Source organism: Rhinolophus ferrumequinum, chromosome 20 (genome assembly GCF_004115265.2).
Source record: "Rhinolophus ferrumequinum isolate MPI-CBG mRhiFer1 chromosome 20, mRhiFer1_v1.p, whole genome shotgun sequence".
NCBI lineage: Eukaryota > Metazoa > Chordata > Mammalia > Chiroptera > Rhinolophidae > Rhinolophus > Rhinolophus ferrumequinum.
Window position 1 is genome coordinate 24,594,932 of NC_046303.1, and position 19,756 is coordinate 24,614,687.

General features: G+C 34.4%; 1 protein-coding gene across 10 annotated transcripts in view; it reads left to right on the plus strand.

Annotated features, from left to right (window-relative positions):
- Positions 1-15,451, plus strand: part of ETV1 (ETS variant transcription factor 1) — an 89,321-nt gene extending 73,870 nt beyond the window's left edge. For all 10 annotated transcript variants that reach the window (XM_033088505.1, XM_033088502.1, XM_033088500.1 and 7 more), the window contains 3 exons: positions 2,733-2,902; positions 7,985-8,086; positions 13,543-15,451. In XM_033088505.1, the coding sequence (XP_032944396.1) occupies positions 2,733-2,902; positions 7,985-8,086; positions 13,543-13,764 (494 nt within the window). In that variant the 3' untranslated portion in view covers positions 13,765-15,451. The remainder of the gene's footprint in view (positions 1-2,732; positions 2,903-7,984; positions 8,087-13,542) is intronic.
- The last annotated feature ends 4,305 nt before the right edge of the window (positions 15,452-19,756 follow it).

Sequence of the window (19,756 nt, forward strand, 5' to 3'; positions counted from 1 at the left end):
GCCTTTCCATTGCCCTGCTGAGCACATGCAGCTTGTTTTTCGAGATTTATTGAAAGCTGATCCCATAATTAACAAAGCAGAACAGAAAGCATGCTACTGTGGATGCACAGATGACTAATGCAGCCTCTTTCCTTTTTATTGTTCATGAAAAGATGCATTATGAAACACAGGAACAACATAGCTGCCCATTTAGTTAGTAATTGTCAATCCTTTTTTGTTATTTCTGGGAAGATGTTCATTACTAATGTGGCATTACTTTGTAATTGCTTAAAAGGGAGTTAGGAAAGCATTACCTTTTGTAATATCATGGGCTGCTGCAATGAGAAGGTCCCAGATGTTTCAAAGGGGTGTCAAGTTAGACAGAATCTTCTTTTCTTGACAAAGGTTGCAAAAATTGGCATCTACAAGGAAGCTTGGGTAAAAATTGAGCAGTTAATTGATTTAGTGGTTCTTCAGAGTGGTCTCCATATTTCCTGCTTTGATTGTTTAACAGGAAACGAGCAGGGACCCTCTGATTAGCTAATTGCACAAACTTTGGGGAACGTGGCTGTACTGACTTTTCTCAGAAGTTTTTAATTGTCGTTATTTAAACAGCAAAGTCATGCTCAGATTGCTTCTCAGTCTCTATTAGTTCCTTGTGGACTATCCTGTTCTCAACATTTTTGCTACTCTTATACTTCTCAAAGGGGACAGTAAGTCTTGGGAAGACCTGTTTCCTTAGCTTTCCTTTAAATTGCTAAATTCACTCAAGGTCACAGTGTTAAAACTCTAGTAGGAGTCACTTTTTTGGCCTTTTCCTACAATAGATGTTAATTTTAAGCTTTGAATTTCAGACGTGTGATCTATGTTATTTTTAAACATTAGTGTAGCATCACAATTCTTAAAAATACAGCCTTTTCTCTTGAGAGAAAGCATAAAGCCTTTACTTCTTGGAATGACCTTTATAGTTGCATTCAGTCTTTGTGAGCTTTAAGAAATCTTGGTAATCAGTATGGGCATATAAGGAAGAAAAATAGCTCAAAACTGTAGAGAAGATTATGACATAATCTAACAGGCCAAAGTCATACTAATGTTTAGGGAAGCTAACTGTCTTGATTATTTATTCCCTTTGACTTTTAAATACTCCTCAGTTTTACACTAACAAGACATTTTTTTTGGAAGATAGCTTCAATTTTACAATGTATAAGGAATAGAGAACAAGAAGAAAGACTAACAGAAGGTTAATTTTTTTCACGTACAAGGCCAGTTCAATCAGTCACATTTATAGGCAGAAGCAATCTAGAGATTATAAAATTTGATAGTGTTTCAGTGTCTCCATAATTGCTGCTTTCCCATGAAAAATTTGTAAATCTCTGAAGGAAAAACTGAGATAAATAAAGCTGTCATTGAAATCAATATGAAGAGACATTTCTATATGACCTAGCTTAAACCAAAACAACATAATGATTTTTAGCAGCTACTGACAGTAATTTTACTTTGGTTTAGGTTTTTAAAGCGTTGTTTTTTCTTTCTGTAATTATTTTAAGAGGTGTATGTCTGTCTGCTGACCAAAGGAAAGATTTTTAAAAACTTGTGATTTGGTGTGTTTTATAATTCATTCTTAATGTGAGTCGATCAGATTGAATATATTCTGTCTGAATTGTTTCTTTAGTGGAGAAGAGAAATTCACGCATTAACAATGATATGTTGTCGGGCCCTAGACAGTCAATCCCCATTGTGACCAATTCCACATATTTTTGAAACGGCAGGAGACAGAAGTAAATAATCAGTAGTGATGAACTGAGTTTTGTTTTTTTGTTTCAGTTTTTTGGTAAAACCAAGATAACTGACCAGATTTATACCAGAAGCATTTCAACACTAGCACTTTTATTGCTATAATCTATTTAATAGATTATTACACTTTATATGCATGCCAAATAAATATAACAGACTTTTCTTGCAGAAAAATAATAGATTTACAGAAAGCTCTAGGGTGTACACTTTTAAACTGGACTTTCAGATAAAGAGTAGCAAACTAAATTTAAGTGAGTGAAGTACAAACTAGAAATAAAGAAAAATGAGAGAGAATTTTCCTTTGTTTCCCGTTGAGAAAGCGGTAGTACTAGTATGAAGTTGTGGAGGAAATAGATGATGGTAAGCCAGTATGCCCTGAATTGCCCGTGAGATTTTCCTAATTTATATAAAATGCAGATTACTTAATTCAGAGTTTAAGATGCTATTAAATTAGCTTAAAATTTGCAATAGTTTGTCATGTGCGAGTCAGTGAGATATTTATAAATTGTAATTTACAGAATATAATTTCTTTAAATAAAAAGCCCAGAGTTTAAAATTGATTATTCTCTCCTCAGTGTTGCTTAGATCAGTGAGTAAATGGCATTAACAGTAAAAGCAAAGAAGTATGTTTAGATGCTATAGTTTTTAAAGAAATCAATGGGAAAAAAAAGGAATACAATTTTTTTTATAAGTAATGACATCTGTGGATTTATTCTGCACCTGTGTGCATTTATTTTGACTCTTATATGTTATATATAGTTGTGCGTCAGTTTGTATAGACTCCTGGTTTACATTCAACCCTTTAGGTATTTAAAGTCGCTACTTAATGGTAACATTATATTTCATATAAACCAATAAAGTATTTGTGGTTTAGCCATTTTGACGATTGGTTTAATGTAAATTTATGTGTCATACTATAATAGAAACTTTAATTTTTTAATTTTTTTATTTTAATTTAGGAGACATCAAACAAGAGCCAGGAATGTATCGGGAAGGACCCACATACCAGCGGCGAGGATCACTGCAGCTCTGGCAGTTTTTGGTAGCTCTTCTGGACGACCCTTCAAATTCTCATTTCATTGCCTGGACTGGGCGAGGCATGGAATTTAAACTGATTGAGCCTGAAGAGGTGAGTTTAGTAGTAGAGTGTAGTTAGGAAAATCAGATATTTCACAATATAAAGAAACATATTTGACTAACATGCCAAATATGTACCTTCTTTATTTTAAAACTTTAGAGAAAACTCTCAAATCAGAAGTTGGGGGTGGCAAGGAGGGAGGAATGCATGCATATATTCAAAATAAAAAACATGAATATGTTGCAGTCTTGTTTCCGTTGAATACCCTCCTACAGAATGGATGTCGAAGAAAATCAGCCAGGGCATCGTTAGCATAAGCCTTTATTCACGAATGCAGGGCTTGGGAAGTCTCCAAACGAGCATCTAAGTTGGAGATGTTTGATCCTCTTTGGAGGAGAGTGGGGGTGTCTGCTGAGGTTCACCTTGTTTGGGACATAGAGGAATCGTTCTTGCAAATTAGCAGTTATTATTTGGACAGTTTTGATTTGGTTTAGGGGGTTGGAGGGGAATATTTAGAGACTAAAGTCTCTGCAATGTGGGATAGGGGAGAAACAGCTGTGGGGAGGTTGGGAATCAAGCATGCAAGGGCCACAGTGGGAAACTTTCACTCCTTAAGTGATGCTCAGGAGACACAGACCTGGCAGGAACATTGTCTCCCTTTGATCGTTGGTGACACGTTTCAAGTCAACTGGGCCAGGCACAATCCATTGGAAGGTAGGGATGAAGCTCAAAATGTCACCATAATTCATAAGACATTACCAAAACGAGAAGAGATAGAGATAATACGGATAAATGGAAAACATATTTATCTATGTCTGTCCCCCACTGCTCCTTCATTCCCAAGTACATACAAGTGGAGTATTTTCCTGAAGAACTCAGTTCAGTGTTTTTTTTTTTTTTCTTCCCAGGACTAGCTTTAGGCTTAAGGCTACTGTTATTACTGCAGCATAACCCACCAATAGCATTCTGGACCCATACGGAAAGGTGACTGTTATACAAAATGTTTACATCTTCTCTGCTATTATTAAAATCAAGTTTAGTTTACGTTGACCAAGAAAGCAATGGAAGACTTTTAGCCAACATACCTATAACTGGTCATACTGACTGTAGTATCTAAACACTCCAGAACGGTAGAAAAATTCAGTAAGTATCCAGCTAATTTCAAACCTAAAGTGACTAGTTTTATATAGACTGGACAACGACAACTTAGGCTAATGGGCCTATACATCTTAGATTTTCTGCCCTATGAAACCAGGTATTCAGTCATAATCAGATAATAGGCTTTAATTTGATATCCAGAAGATAAGGTCACATAATTTATGAAGATTTAAGAGAGTATCTGAGTCAAATGTGTTCAAAAGAAATAAGAAACAGAGGAGCCGGTTAGCACAATTACGTCTTCTCCAGGTTGTATCAGTACACTGGTAACACTAGGGATCAATCTGGCTGCCTTTCCCTTGCCCACACCAAGAACACACGTACAGAGGGCTCAATACTAAAAATTGGAAGTATCCATTATCTAGTATGGGCTAAATGAGTGTTTGAATTTTGTAATGTTTCTAAAGCTTAATTTGTCAAAGGAAATTAGTTTTTGTGTAGATGTACGTAAGTGAGGTCAGTGTAAGAACTGCAAATGTGAAGCGCTAACAAATTGAGACTAGGAACCTTTAACATAAAGTAATTTCAAAACCCTTTAACGTGATGGAAATATGTGCTGTTTAATAATCATTGCAAGAGTTCGTTCATGCTAGAACTGAGTGCATACAATAGGAATTTATATCAAACAGTTCTTTCCCTCCACGTATGATTAAAATAAAGTTGAGCAGAAAACATTTTGAATGTTTTTTTCCATACAATTGTTAAGTTAGGGGAAATTGCTGAATTATGACAGTAATTATTGATCCATTCAGAAGAGTAAAAACTCTTACGCAAGTGTTTAAATTCCTTAGATAGCAACTGTTGATTGTTATGATGATCAAGTTTAAATTAAGTAGAAGACTTGACCAGATGATCACTAAGTTCCATCAAATTGTAAATTGCTGTGATTTTTTTTTTTTTTTAAATGCAAGGAAGAAATACAATTACATCTGTTCCATACAACAAACCAACATTTAGACACCTTGTCTGTAGCAGACTCATAAAGTCAAACAGGGCTGGGTAATTCAGGCTCAGTAGACCGTTTCCAAATAGCAACTAACTCAGTGGCAATTGTGCGATACGCACTAAATGTCTCCTAAGGCCTTTGTTCAAAATGAAACATCCCATTTCTGATGGTTGCATTGTTCACTGTGGCAATTGCTTCCATCAGGCCGTGAAGGTGCTGTTTATGTTTAAATGTCTTCTTTGGAAAGTGTTTTTGAAATTTCTTTAGCCTGTGTGGCCCGTGTTCACCCTCTCTGTATTATACAGCAGCTCGTTGGGGGTTGATGTCAGCACACTCTTGAAAGGTGGCTGTGAAGCTGTCCTTGTTGGAATGACTTTTGGGTTCAATTGATTTATATTTCCTCTTGCAGTTTAAAATGATACCAAGTGAGACTGCAGATCTGCGCTGATTATCTGCTCCATGTCTTTGGATAACTTTAGCAAGCACATCATCCTTAACTTTTCCTTTTTGAGATATTTAAGACAATGAGGTATTATTTTCAAACCAATCATGGATCTGAGGGCATTGTTCCAGGGAACACTTATTAACATAGCAAAGCATCTGTAGCACTTGGAGTAGAAGTTTTTGATGATATTTACACTTGTTTAAGGCGGAAGAGTTACCAAGAAGTCTGAGAGTCAGGCCCTGCTTGCGGTTTCCATTATTTACTGTTGCATATTCAAGCATAATTTTAAAAAATACGTTGAATAATACTTGAACGAACTATTACATTTTCCTATTTAATTCACTTGACAATCCGAGTGACTCCTATAGCACCATCATCTTTTCCCTCGCCTCACTTCCAACCACAGTTTTCATTTGAAGGAGTATTATAAGGATGTCACTGCAGTTACTGCCACCATGGCGCCCACTTTATGTTGAAAACAGTACCTTGGCTTTTAGGGGTGCTGGATGTCGTGGTGAATGGTGGGTCCTATGTCAGGGCTGAATGGACTTTCTTAGCTGGTGGGTGGTCTGAACTATCCTAGGAATTGTTTATGCTACTTGTTAATTTTAACTTTCAATCTTTCTTTTTTACTGTGTTCAGAACCCCTAACATGGGACGTACCGTCTCATCAAAATTTTCAGTGCACCGTGTAGTATTGTTCGTTACCTACAGGCACTGGGTTGTACAGCAGAGTTCTAGAACTTACTTCTCTTGTATAACTTGTCTGTATCTCATAGGCATATTGGTCCGTTTCCCTCAACTTTACGCTGAACGTGACATAGCTACAGCTCTAAAACCATATTTTACTGTTTTAAAATGTCTACTAATACCCACAGTGATAAGAATTCACCGGTATCCTAAGTCAAATTCTGCTTCTAGTATTAAAAAAATGTATCTTTCTCTCCCAGAGACTTCCACAATGTTGTTTTTTAAAGTTTGTTGCAAATATTTTACTTTCTCGATTTATTATGGTGAGTTTCTAGAAATAAATCATTTGTAAATGAACAAGTTTCCAGAAATCGTTGTTTAATTTAAGGAGATATTAATAATGTATGTTCACGTCCCCTCCTGGTTCACATGCTACTCAATTGCCCTGTCTATTAAGCAATGTCCATTGTTAGGTTTTTAAAAAAGACATTTTATTTTCTACAAGTATTGCTTTCATTTTGTACTGCCACCCTGCCATTTCACTATTGCTCAGAACATTTACATTAAAATGAAGTTTATCTTTGGAAAATGAAGATGTACCTGCCACGGTGACAGTTTGCTTAGCTATATAGTCATGTCCCTGTTAAATCCCAACTCTGTGCTCTTAAAAAAATATACTTTTGCATGCGACTAAATTACATTGTATCTTCATTGAGGGAGTACAAGTCAGTGAGAGAGAAAATAGCTCAAGGGTCAGTGTTTTTAAAAGGAAAGAAAATAAATTCCCTGGAGAAAATTTATTGCTAATAAAGAGGAGAGACAGCGTGATCTCTCTTTTCTATTTTAGTATATGTGACATAGCAACAACTTGAAATTTCATGGACACGAAAGAAAACACTAACCCTGTTAGATAATGCTCTCTTGGGGTTGGCTAGGTATGAGTGGCAGCTGCAGTTTCTGCTCAGACTAATAAAAAGTGGAAATTAATGAGAACGTGACTTTAGCTACACTGGTCTGTATAATGCTTCAGCTAGCCCAGGGTGGTGGTTAGGGGTGGGCGACTGGGGGGATACATAAATATTGAGGAAGGAGGTTTCATAAAGCTCCATAGAAGACTTTCTTTGCCAAAGAAGTTGCCCCTCCAAAGCCACATTATAGAAAGCTCCGATGATTTTTTGCTAAACAACAAAGTGGACATTCTGCTTTAGAGATTTTTGTTTGTGGACTCATATACATGGTGACCTTTTCCATTTCCTTCTTATTTTTAGCATCCAGTTACTATTCTCTAAATGAATGTTTAATTCCCCAGTTTGGTATTGGCTACAATTTTATTCTGATGCTGCTTCAGGCAATGAAAATCATTTATAGTCCGGATTATTAATTTGTATACTGTTTCCTCTGCGACACACACTGTGCTACTTGTTCACTTTTATTTAATGTCAAGCAGGATATCTGTTTCCTTTGGTTTATCATAACCTCACAAAAACACCTTTATAGAGCGATCACTAAGCTGCTCTTAATCTATAGTTTTTATCTGAAAAACTAAGAAGGGGGAAAAGAAACCCACAGTGTATCACAGAATGGGAAACTTGCCTCATTTTAGTGAATTGTAGCCTGTTCATTCCCGCTGTAAACACATTCCCTTATTTCCATTTCATTTTGTATCCAAAACAATAATGACAAAGCATTCTATTGTGATGTTTCAGAGTGATCACGGCATGCCTGGTTTAAAAAGCAAACCGGAACACAGGAAATTCAGAGTATGATAGCTTTTGCCTCTCTGATTTGGCTGTGTTTTGGATTGGTTGGATGTAATTAATGAATGAACTATTTCTATGGAATATGTTGATAAGTTAATACTTAACACTACAATGTAATTCTGTTTTGGTGGCAGGTGGCCCGGCGTTGGGGCATTCAGAAAAACAGGCCAGCTATGAACTATGACAAACTTAGCCGTTCACTCCGGTATTATTATGAGAAAGGAATCATGCAAAAGGTGAGCAGCTAATACAGCATTAAAATTCATTGAAATGTTGCACATAAATCTGCATGTCATACTTAAAAGCCACATATTGCATTGCTGAAGCAAGCTTTCACTCACTTTAACATATGCTTAGCTCTTGGTTTTGCTTTTATCAAGCCTTTCTGTTTCTAAATTTGTGGGCATCATAGACAAATGTGTAATAACATGACATACCAAGTAGTAGACTTTCTGGAAGTTCCTACTTTGTTGTGCTTCATAAAAAGAGGTTGTTTCTGTATTAATATTACATGTATATATTCCCAGAAGTTGTTAATATTCTGCTATTCTCAAGAATTATATAATTTTGAAATGCTTTTGCTTATAGATTCCAATTCTAACTAAATTCTTACTTTTCTCCCTTTGTTTTGATTCTTAAAACATTCAGAACATTTCTTATTCTCATTCTGAAAAACATTTTTCTTGACTGAAATCTTGCCTGATCTCAATACCTGACAGCTTAACATCCTAAACTATTTATTAAAAATAAGTATTTGATCTTATTTTGTTGGTAGAATTAAGTGAAATATATTTTGTTTTATTTCAAATGGGCTTCCCTTAATCTTTGAAAGTAGCTTTTTACTGCTTTTGTCTCAATAGTCGGATATATCCAACTGAATATTTCCATCCGTGAGTACAGATAAGAACTTCCAAAAAGGAAGTTTAGGAAAGTAGATCTACATTTTTCTTCATTTTTGTGTTTTGCAAGAATGAGTAATAATAGGAAACTTTATACATAAAAATAATGTCATTTATATTCAAAGCATCTCAAATTGTTATTAAATGCATAAAATAGTCAAAATACCAACTTTTTGGGTTTTTTTGTGGATTTCTGACACATTTTGAAAAAAGCCTTGAAATCAACACAGCGAAAGAGTTAAAAAAGTGAACTAAAACAATGAATTACACTTAGAATATAATATAACATTTTTGAAGAAGGTAATGAGTAAATGAATAAATGAAAGTAAAATATTTGAACATTTGTTATGATAACATCCTTCAGCCTTGCATATGTATTCAGTCTAATTGTCTTGACTGTGAACTGAGTTTACAGTGTGTCCATTGTAAGCTACAGTTTTATTATGCATCTTTTGTTCATTTGGGAGGACATGAACTGTTATGGTTGTGGCATATTTTTATGTCACCATAGTTGGGCCAAAGAAAACTAGACCGGTTGGTACATGAAACACTAGAACAGAGAGAACAGCATCATTGAGTTTTCTAGATGAAAGGAAATCAGTGCTCTGGAGTTTGCCAGGTAGAAGTTAGAACTTCCAGAATACTTTAAAAGATAAGGCTGAATTAGATTCTCAGTTGCTTCCTATGTCTCTGAATCTTACCTTCAAAATGTATAAGCGTTTACTACCTGCTTTTCCTCTCTTCTCCCTCCCAACCCTGGGGTCATTTTTCAGTCCTCCCTTTCTCTCATTCACCACTTCCATTGGTAGCCAAATCCTTTCAAATACATCCCGTTCCTTTCATTTTCGTCACCGTCTTTCTAATTCCAGTGCACATTGAGTGGACTGGCACAGTAGGTACTCAATAATTCCCCGGGGCTGTGTTGCTCAGCAGTGAAGGAAAATGCTGTCATGATTTACATTTGCATGCTAGCTTCTTATCGGATCACCTTTTTGAACAGATAAGCTAGCTTCTCCTGCTGAATGGTGGTGTGCTTACCTCTCAAAAGTTGTTGTGATTATGAAATAATGTGTTTGAGACACTTGCATTGTGTCTGGCACAATAAAAGTCTCAAACAAATGGTATCTCTGAGTGCATCTCACAATGTAGGCATACTTGGCTTTTGTGTCTCGACTGTTAACACCCCTCATTAAAGGTATCATTCGCAGGGCACTAAAAAGTATTAATAGATCTCTAAGAGCACACACCTCTGCTTTCAGATGCAGTGTTTGGCTATCTCCAGGATGTCTTCGCTGGTCTTAAATATTCTCGAAAGTGTTCAAACTTATGCTTCTTAGTACTAGTATCACCATTTCCATGCTCCTATTTATTTTTCCAGTTATCTCATTTATTTACCTCCTATTTTAATAAATTAATAAGGCAAGATACTATCAAATAAAGAATGGCATAGATGTTGAAATGCAGATGCAAATGTTGCTGCTCCTCACATTTTTTTCCTATTAGGCTCTAATTGCCAAAAAAAACTATTTGCGAGTACCAGGATGCCAAAAAAATGTACACATTTTCAGAGATGTTATCTACGTATTACTTTTCTAATTGAATTGAATTACACAGTAGCAATGTGTAGTATGACATTTGCTCAAAAGTGTACGTTAATCGAATGAATGCTAGCATCATTCATTGTATTACAATTTTAATACTTTTTTTTTCCTTTCTTAAAATGTGTTTACATTTTTTGGCACCCTCTGTATTTATTCATCAGCTAATATAGGATAGCAAAATGCCGTATATGACTGACCTTTTGGGGTTTCGCTGTATAACGTAAGAAAGGGTAGTCGTTTACCATGAAACATGCAAAAGTTGAAGTCTACTTATAACTAGCACAACGATCAAGGCTTTTTACAATTTTTATGGACGTTCATAGTAACTTTTCTGCCTCACATGTGTTGAGCTTTTCTCTTTGCTGCTCCTGACTCCCTCATTATCTGTGCGTTCTAGAATGTCTTGCCTTGATTTTATCTGTTAACATATGTGCCACTCGAATGGTTCAGTAAATTCTAGTATAGTCATTCAGAGGAAAATTATGCAGTCCTTTTTTTTTTTTAAAGAAAATCAACTATGATGTAGAATTATATGTTTCAATGTGTAAGGGAAAATGTTTATACAACTACACTTGTTAAATGAATTTAAAACTGTATATATGTGTTGTATGTAATAGAAAATTAAGTGGGAAGATTAAAAAATAAAATAAAAATGACCAAGTGGATCTAAATGTGTAAAAAACAAACCACAACACAGATTATTTCAGTAGTCATGGAAGAACTAATGGCAGAGTAATAATGTTTATTATACCACATAGACAGTACATGTGTATACTTCTGTTTCAAAATTTAGAAATACCTGGAAAAGTATATACAAATATTTTAATAGTGGTTATTTGTGGAAGATATAATGATAGATCATTATTTCTTTTGGCTTAATCTGTAACTGTTCATTTTCGTCCAGTATCCCTGTATTCTGAAATTTAAAAACAACGCATAATTTAAATATCTAGTCTTTTAAAGCACAGTTCAAAAGACTCCTCCTTGTTTTATTCTGATTCATCTGTCTTGCAAAAGTCATGTTTTGTTTATCTCAGCTTTGCAATTTGGGTATACTTTCCATTCTGGAGTTGTAACTCGAGTAATGGAAGACATTGTTATTGTTATTTCCTTTCTTTGGTTATCAGCCCTTGTTGTAAACTCTGCAGCCTTTAACATAGTCCAATAAATATAATAATAGTCTTAAAAATGTTTATTCAAAAGAAAAATGGAAGGAAGCAGTGAGTCAAGGCAGAATCCTTAAGAGGTTTTTATAATCTTGATTGCATGTTACACATTTTAATTCCCAATTATAACCAATAGCAACAGGTGGGACAAAAAAAAAAAAAAAAACTCCAGTAGCCTAAAGTAAATACCTTTTTCTCCACAGCCTCAAACAAAACCAAGCAGGTTATTAAATGGTCTGAGGCTCTGAGGTATGAGAGGGATTCATTTTTTTTTCTTCTCAAAATTCTTTGAACAAATGAAAATAGGAAAACCAGGATTCAGCATCTTAGCTTTGTTTCTGATATTTTTATTTTTACAGTAATTTCACGATTTCACTTTTATGAACTTAATTTCCTTTTTATAAAGGATTAAAGTTAATACATTTATGCCATGCTCCTCTGTTTGCCACGCAGTATGCCAGGGACTTCTATCTCAATCTTACAACAGACTTTCTTTCCAAGGAGCCATTCCCATCTCCATTTTACTTTTAGAAAGGGGGAACTGAGGACAGTTTAAGAAACATATCCAAATTCATGAAAACTAAGTATTGACTGTTTTCAAACCTAAGAGTATTCATATTGTTTGGATTCTCTAAATTGGTTCCTCTTACAGGGTTAAAAACCCAGAGCAAAAAATATTGTAAATCTGAGTCCAGAACAGCAGTGCTCTTTGGGAATTGTTTCTTTTTTCCCAAAACATATACAGATAGTTAGTAAACCATGAAGTCATTATTCCCCACATCAAAAAGCAACTAGCAGTGCCTATTTGATGGATAGGATTAATTTTCACCTTTCTAAAATTACTGAACTCTAGATACACACAAAAAGTTACTATCAAAGTTAATACAAAGAATCATATTCATCCTTAATCCTCCTTCCTCCCCCTCGGAGTTGTTTATTAATGGCGGGGGGCTGAAGGAGGACCATCTTTGTTTCACTCAATTGTTTATAACTTCCTAGAGAAGCCTTACTCTTCAAAATTTAAGTCTGGAACATGTCGTTCCCTACAAATTATGCCATTTCTTTATTTCAAGTAGCTGTCACATTTCTTTTTCTCCTTTCCTCCCTATGCATTGTGTACTTTAAATTCCTTTCATTTTTTTACACCTCTTACTTCAATTTGACACTTTACACACATCCTTAACTTCTGTCTAATGCATCTTGCCTTCATTTTTAAAAGTGATGTACTCAGGATAATGCTGTCGTCTTGATCCATCTTTCATTTAAATAAGGGTATGCATCTTTTTCTTTCTTTCTTTTTTTTTTTTTTTTATGAAAATACACAGTAGGGGGAAAAAAAGAAACAGTTCACCCTGTGAATTGGTGAATCACTAGTCTAGTCTTATTAGGAACACAGCACATTTTACTTTTACGGTTTGGAAGTTTAGTTTTCTACAATTTCAGAACTGTAATATCAGAAGGGAGACACTATACCTTAAAGGTCCAGTTATTTTACAAGTATAGATATTACCTTTTAAAACAAGAAAAAAAAAACTTCTAGTGTGAGATGTGTGCGTGAAATCATTGTTCCCTCTCCCAACAATGTATGTAAGTTTACCTTTATATTAAAACATGCAAACTGCTAATCTTTTTACTTATATCTGGAATAAATGTAAATTTTACCCAATGTTATGCACTTCCCTCAATTGAACCATAGTTTATTTCACAAAGTAAAACCTTTATTTTCTTTTCTGTGTATCTGCGAATACTTGGTTGCTCTTTCTTTGATCCATCCTTTCTGGTATATTAAACCCATGTTTTTGTTCTTTCCCTTCCCTTTCCTTCTCCATCTGGGATGGTGAAGATGTGTGGGATTTTGTTTGTTTGTTTTTTGAGGTATAACTGACAATCAATGTTAGATGTATCTCAGGTGTGCAACATAATGATTCGATATTTGTAAATATTTCTAAATGATCACCATAGTAAGTCTAGTTCACATCCAGCTCCATACATAAGGATGGGTTTTTCTCTTCCGTGTTTTCATTAGGTGGCTGGAGAGAGATATGTCTACAAATTCGTGTGTGATCCAGAAGCCCTCTTCTCGATGGCCTTTCCAGATAACCAGCGCCCGCTACTGAAGACAGACATGGAACGTCACATCAATGAAGAGGACACAGTGCCGCTGTCTCACTTTGATGAAAGCATGGCCTACATGCCTGAAGGGGGTTGCTGCAACCCCCACCCCTACAATGAAGGCTACGTATATTAACACAAGTGACAGCCAAGCAGGGCCTCCTTGCTCTTGCCGTCTTTTTGCAAGATGCAGAGAATCTCTGAATTCTCTTGAATCTTTGATTTTTGTTGTTTGTATTTTATTTTAAAATAATAATACACAAAAAGGGGCTTTTTCCTGTTGCATTATTCTATGGTCTGCCATGGACTGCGCACTTTATTTGAGGGTGGGTGGGAGTAATCTAAACATTTATTCTGTGTAACAGGAAGATAATGGGTGGGGGGCATCGGGGATTCCTTTTTACTTAGGCTTGGGATGGGGTCCTACAGGTTTTAAGTATGATGAAGCTATATCATGTTTATTTGATTTCCTAACAACAAAAAAATGTTCATTGTCTCTGGGTATCTATGGTACAGTTAATTCACATTGTGTAAATATCCACTTGGAGACTATTTGCCTTGGGCATCTTCCCCTATCATTTCTGAGTGTAAGGTGTACAAAGAAATCTGTAAATGGCAGTTTAATTGTTAGAGATAACTGTTTTTGCACCTCTTGTAGAAAGGTATTTAGAGATTGCATTTGCTGTTTTTTTGTCTGTTTGTTTGTTTTGCTTTGTATATGACTCACAGAGGATAACCATAAAATGGGTAATTCTCTCTGAAGTTGAATAATCAATACAACTGTAAATGAGGGGCACGATTTTGGACTCTGGCTTCAAACTGAGTCACAGGCCAGTAGCGTTACATGTATCTGGTGCCACCTTGCTGTTTAGATACAAATCATACTATCATTTAAAAAGTTTGAAGCCCATTTCTGTTAAATAAAGATACATCATGGTCCTTTGAGACCTTCATTTAAATGTTAAATCTGGGATCACAATGAAGCAAAAAATATTCGTGTCTTTTCACTTCCTTTAGCACATAAAAACATTATTTAATCAATAAGAATTAACTGTACTAAATCACATATTATGCTGTTCTAGACACAGCAAGCATTCCTTAAGAAAAATATCCAATACACTTAAATAGGTACTATAGTAATTTTTAGAGATGGTACCCACTGATATGCATTTAAACCTTTTACTGCTGTGTTATGTTGATAACATATATAAATATTAGATAATGCTAATGCTTCTGCTGCTGTCTTTTCTGTAATATTCTCTTTCATGCTGAATTTACTATTACCATTTATAAGCAATGCAGTTAACTACAGATAGCATTTCAGGACAAAATAGATGACTCAAACCATTTATTGCTTAAAAAATAGCTTATGCCATGCTATGCTATAAGCAGCTTTGATGCACACTGACAAATGAAGAGTAAGCTTCAGCTTGCTAAGGAAACTGTGGAAACTTTTGTAACTTTTCGTGAAATGGAAAATTATTTACAAACTGTTAAAGTATATGAGGAAGTTGCTGTATGACATAGTGCTGGCACTGATATCCATCATCTTGTTTTGACACTCATGTAAATGTTATTGGATTGTTTGAAAGAAGATTTAAAGATTTAAAGTTTCAAAGGTTTTTGTTTTGTTTTTGTTTTGCATTTGGAGAAAATTTTGAAAGCAGGATATGTTGTTCCGTTCACATTGAAAACACCGTAAGTGAATGGGGTCATGGTATCTCTTGAATAACTTGCTAACCCAGCCAGGTAACAAAAATGAATTTTGTTCAGTCCATCAATATCCCAGAGAAACAACAGTTTTTTAAGAGTTTATAGCAAAATGTTAAAAAAAAATTCTAAACACAAATTTGAAAACAACCCCTGAAAGCCATTTCATGATGGGCACAGGAAAGATTGTTGAAAGATGTTTCAGCCACCCATGTTCCCACACATCTCTAAATCGAACAGTTATTGGGAAATCCACATATCATAATTGATATTATTCACATTTAATCCTACAAAAAATTTCTAATCTCAACATGTGTGTAACCTTTGATTTCTATGATTGTTCTGCACATACATTATACACCGTTAGGCCCATTGTGGGCTAATAAATATGCCTTAAAAATCAGAACATTTTTTTCACCCCACTATGCTCATGTAGCCATTTATAGTACTTAGAATAAAAAACAGGTTTTAAAATAGCTAGCTAAAGTTTTATTGAAAGGAAAATTGTTGTATTTGGAGAAATTGAAGGAGAATTGTTTTTTTTTTTTTTGAAGGAAAAATTGAAAGTGGGTCTTTAAAATATGATTTAAATGAAAATTGTATTCCTTTTCTATTTCTTCTTCTTTTTCTTTTTCCTTTTCTTTTTTTCTTTTTAAAATTACACTTCTAGTTTGCCAGTAGGGAAGAATTGACATATCAGTTATCTAAGTGTTCAAAAGAGAAACTGTTATTAATTATATAATATTTAAGGACAAACTATATATTTTACTGTTTAAGGTAGTGACTCACTGAACAAAATAAGTAATTGGCCAACATTAAGGATATTTCCAATACAGAAGGGTTTAAAACATTGCATTATACAATCTTGGGAAATGGATCTGAAGTTTTTTGTTTTTTGGTTTTTTTCTTTAAGTTCTATTTTTATTCTACTTTTTGTTTGGTTGTGTTTCTATTTTCAGATAGATTAATAAATCTGGCAGCTGATTTCTGCAACATTCTTGTGTTTTGAATTTCTAACTGAATTGGCTACTCAAACATAGAAATCAATTAAAAATTAAACATTTTTTCTTCAACTTGGTAAAAGTAACTAAAATATCTCCCCTAGTGTTTACTGCCTCTTAATGATGACATACTAATATTCAACTGACAAATAACAGCAAACAATGTTACATCCCAAATAACAAATGAAAAATAATTTTCTCTTAAGTTATGCCTATTAAAAATGCTTAAAAATAAAAATCCACAATGCTGATAGTGCAGAGCAGTTTTCTCAAATCATAGAAGGACCTTGTAGATCATTTAACTGAAATTTTTTACAGATTGTACAGGCATACCTCAGTTTTATTGCACACCACTTGATTGTGCTTCAAAGGTGTTGTGTTTTTTTTTACAAACTGAAGACAAGACTGTCCATCAGCAAAAAGATTATGCCTCACTATTGAGATACTCGCTTTATTAACGGTGGTCTGGAAAGGAACCCACAATACCTTTGAGGTATGCCTGTATTAGTTTCCTGTAGATGTAACAAATTACCATACATTCATTAGCTTAAAGCAACACAAATTTATCCTCTTACAGTACTGGAGATCATAAGTCCAAAATGAGTCTAAAGGGAATAAATCAGGTGTCTCTTGGGCTTGGTTCTTTTGGAGGTTCCAGCAGAGAATCCCACTCTAGCATCTTCCACTTTTATAGAGGCTGCTGACATTCCTGACTCCTGGCTCCTGGCTTCATTCAAATCTCTGCTTCCATGGTCACATCCCTTTCTCCTCCACTGTAGTAAAATCTCCCTCTGCCTGTGTCTTATAAGGACACTTGTGATTACATTTAGGGTCCACCCAGATAACCCAAGACAATCTCCCCCTCTCAAGATCTTTAACTTAATCACATTATCCAAGTCCCTTTTGCCAGATACCATATTCATACGTTCCCATGATCAGGACATGAGTATGGAGGTGGTGGTGGGGAGTTGTTTTTATTCAGCCTACCACACAGGACGACACTGTGTAGTAAAAACACTGATTGACTTACCTATGGATTAAAAAGTTCTATTGATGAAATTATGACTAGAAATTACTGAAGAACATTGTTTACCATTGAGATAGTCTCTGCTTTATTCTGCATAAATGGTACAGATTGCATTCTATATTCGAGTTCATCTATTTCATCAAAGCATCTGGTAATCCCATCAAGCTTTTAGATTATTTAATCCCCCTTCATGTAAACATTATGTAATAGGGGAAAAAAACACAGGTGTGATAATTACAGAGTAGTAGCACATTTAATTCTGTTGTCCAAGACCGATTATATTTTTTTAAATAAATTTGGTGCTAGTGAGTTGTTACTATGTCGTCTTAACATCTGCAAGTGATTACTATTAGGTAATAATATGTAGCATATGCCTGTTACTCAGAAGAACAATTCTAGAATATGAGTCAACTTACCTTTATATGACAAGGAAATAAATCTATTACCCAATATTATAGCATTTGGCCAGATTATAGGAGTTCCTAAAGTGAGCCGCTTTGTCTATAAGGCAGCATTTTCAGAATTTATAATGATAAAACATTACAGAGGAGAAGGCCATCTGAATGTTACTTACTTGGTATCTTAAAAGAGAACACCTAAAACTTAAAAATAAATGAGTGCGAAATATTTTCCAGTTGCAGTTTGATATGAGGCAGGGGAGAAATAGACGTATTAAAAAATAGTAATTGGGTAAAAGTAATAAGAGGAAGTGAAAGAAAGCAAATGGACATATTGAGCAATTATGATAAGAATTGCATAAAAGCCAAGTTTCCATAAGCTATCAGTGTTGGACATGATACTGAAGAATTTGGCCCAATTTGCTCAACACAGCTAGTACTTTCAGGGCTTGGCTCTTTTTTTTTCTTTCTTTAAACTTATAAGATTTGGTTTAGAAAGATTTATAAAAAGAAATTATAGAAAAATATAGTTTAAGAAGAGATAATTTGATTAGAGTAGTGAATGCCTTTATAGAAATATTGATCATTTGAGAATGTTCAATTAAAAGTATATATAGAGTAGCTATGGTTTATGAATTCACATGTAAGGTGGTATATTTTTTTTTTTTGGCATATCGACTGATATTTACTTCCATTCTAAAATGATGTTTCTATTGAGAAAGAAATTTTTTAATTCGCTTGGATGTATTAGAATAATACTTATGGATTGAGAAAACATGCTATGAAATTCATGTGATTATAGCAAATTAAATATGCTCAAAATTTAAATCTAAAATAAAAGCCCAGAAACTGAAAATATTAGAGTATCGTGATCACTCTGGAAGACGGCACATTTTAAAACTGATAAATGTTGTCTAAAGTTTTGACTTGCTTCTAAGCATCTGGAACATCTTAATCATTTAATTTATGACCAAGACACTTGAGTAGTGTCTTTGTACTCTTTCTGTCAATTATCAAGTATGATTCTCTTTCTGGTAACGGATCCCAGGATACCTGATAAAACTTTTTCTAGGTCTATGTTCTAATCTCTTTAAATACTTTTTTCCTCTTTCCCTTCAGCAACTGTATTGGGAAGAAATTTTGCTAAAGGGACTATCGAAATTATTTCAGTGACTCCCATGAGCCAGTCAACGTGACACATACATTACTGCCTCCATCACTCGATTGGCTTTGTCTGAGAAGCTGAGGCTAATGGTAAAACCAAACTGTCTTTGTGTCAAGATGTCATGTGATCCCAAGCAAACTCATAAGCCCTACTTTCTTTGACTAATCTGGACCTAGCACCTTTCTTGATTTAAATTTTTAATAACTTAAAAATGTAGGTAACCATGACTCACATTTTCCTTAAACATTCTTACTTAGAATTTATTTCTTTAACAATTTTTGAATAGTCTACAGAAAAATCTGAAAAAAAAAGTACTATTTAAACAACACTAACACAAGTCATAATTATGTATGTAGGTATGTATGCATGCATGTATGTATGTATGTATGTATGTATTTTGAGTCTTTAAGCATTTAGAAATCAAAGTGATTTTTTTTTCCTATTGGACAGGGATAGAGCTTAATGATCCCCAGAGACACATGTACTGATCAAACTCTTCAGAAAATTAACACTGCTTTTATGACTTTTCCCCAGAAAACTTTAAAACCTAGAAGATTTGAAGTCACATGATTCAGAAGAAACAACAACTGGATTTTTGAAGTAGAAGGTAGAACTGAAAGCATAGAAACTATTTTATAAAAAAAAATCAATTTAAAAAAAGTCACATTGCTGCAAAGGGGATTATAACCTCTTACATACCTTTTAATTTTCTGTGTATCCAGTAAAACTATTTGTCCTGTAGAAAGTGAATTTTATTGGTAGAAGAAAAATGTGGTGGGGGATATAATGAGAAGATAAAAATGCATGGGGCACTATATTTTAAACTG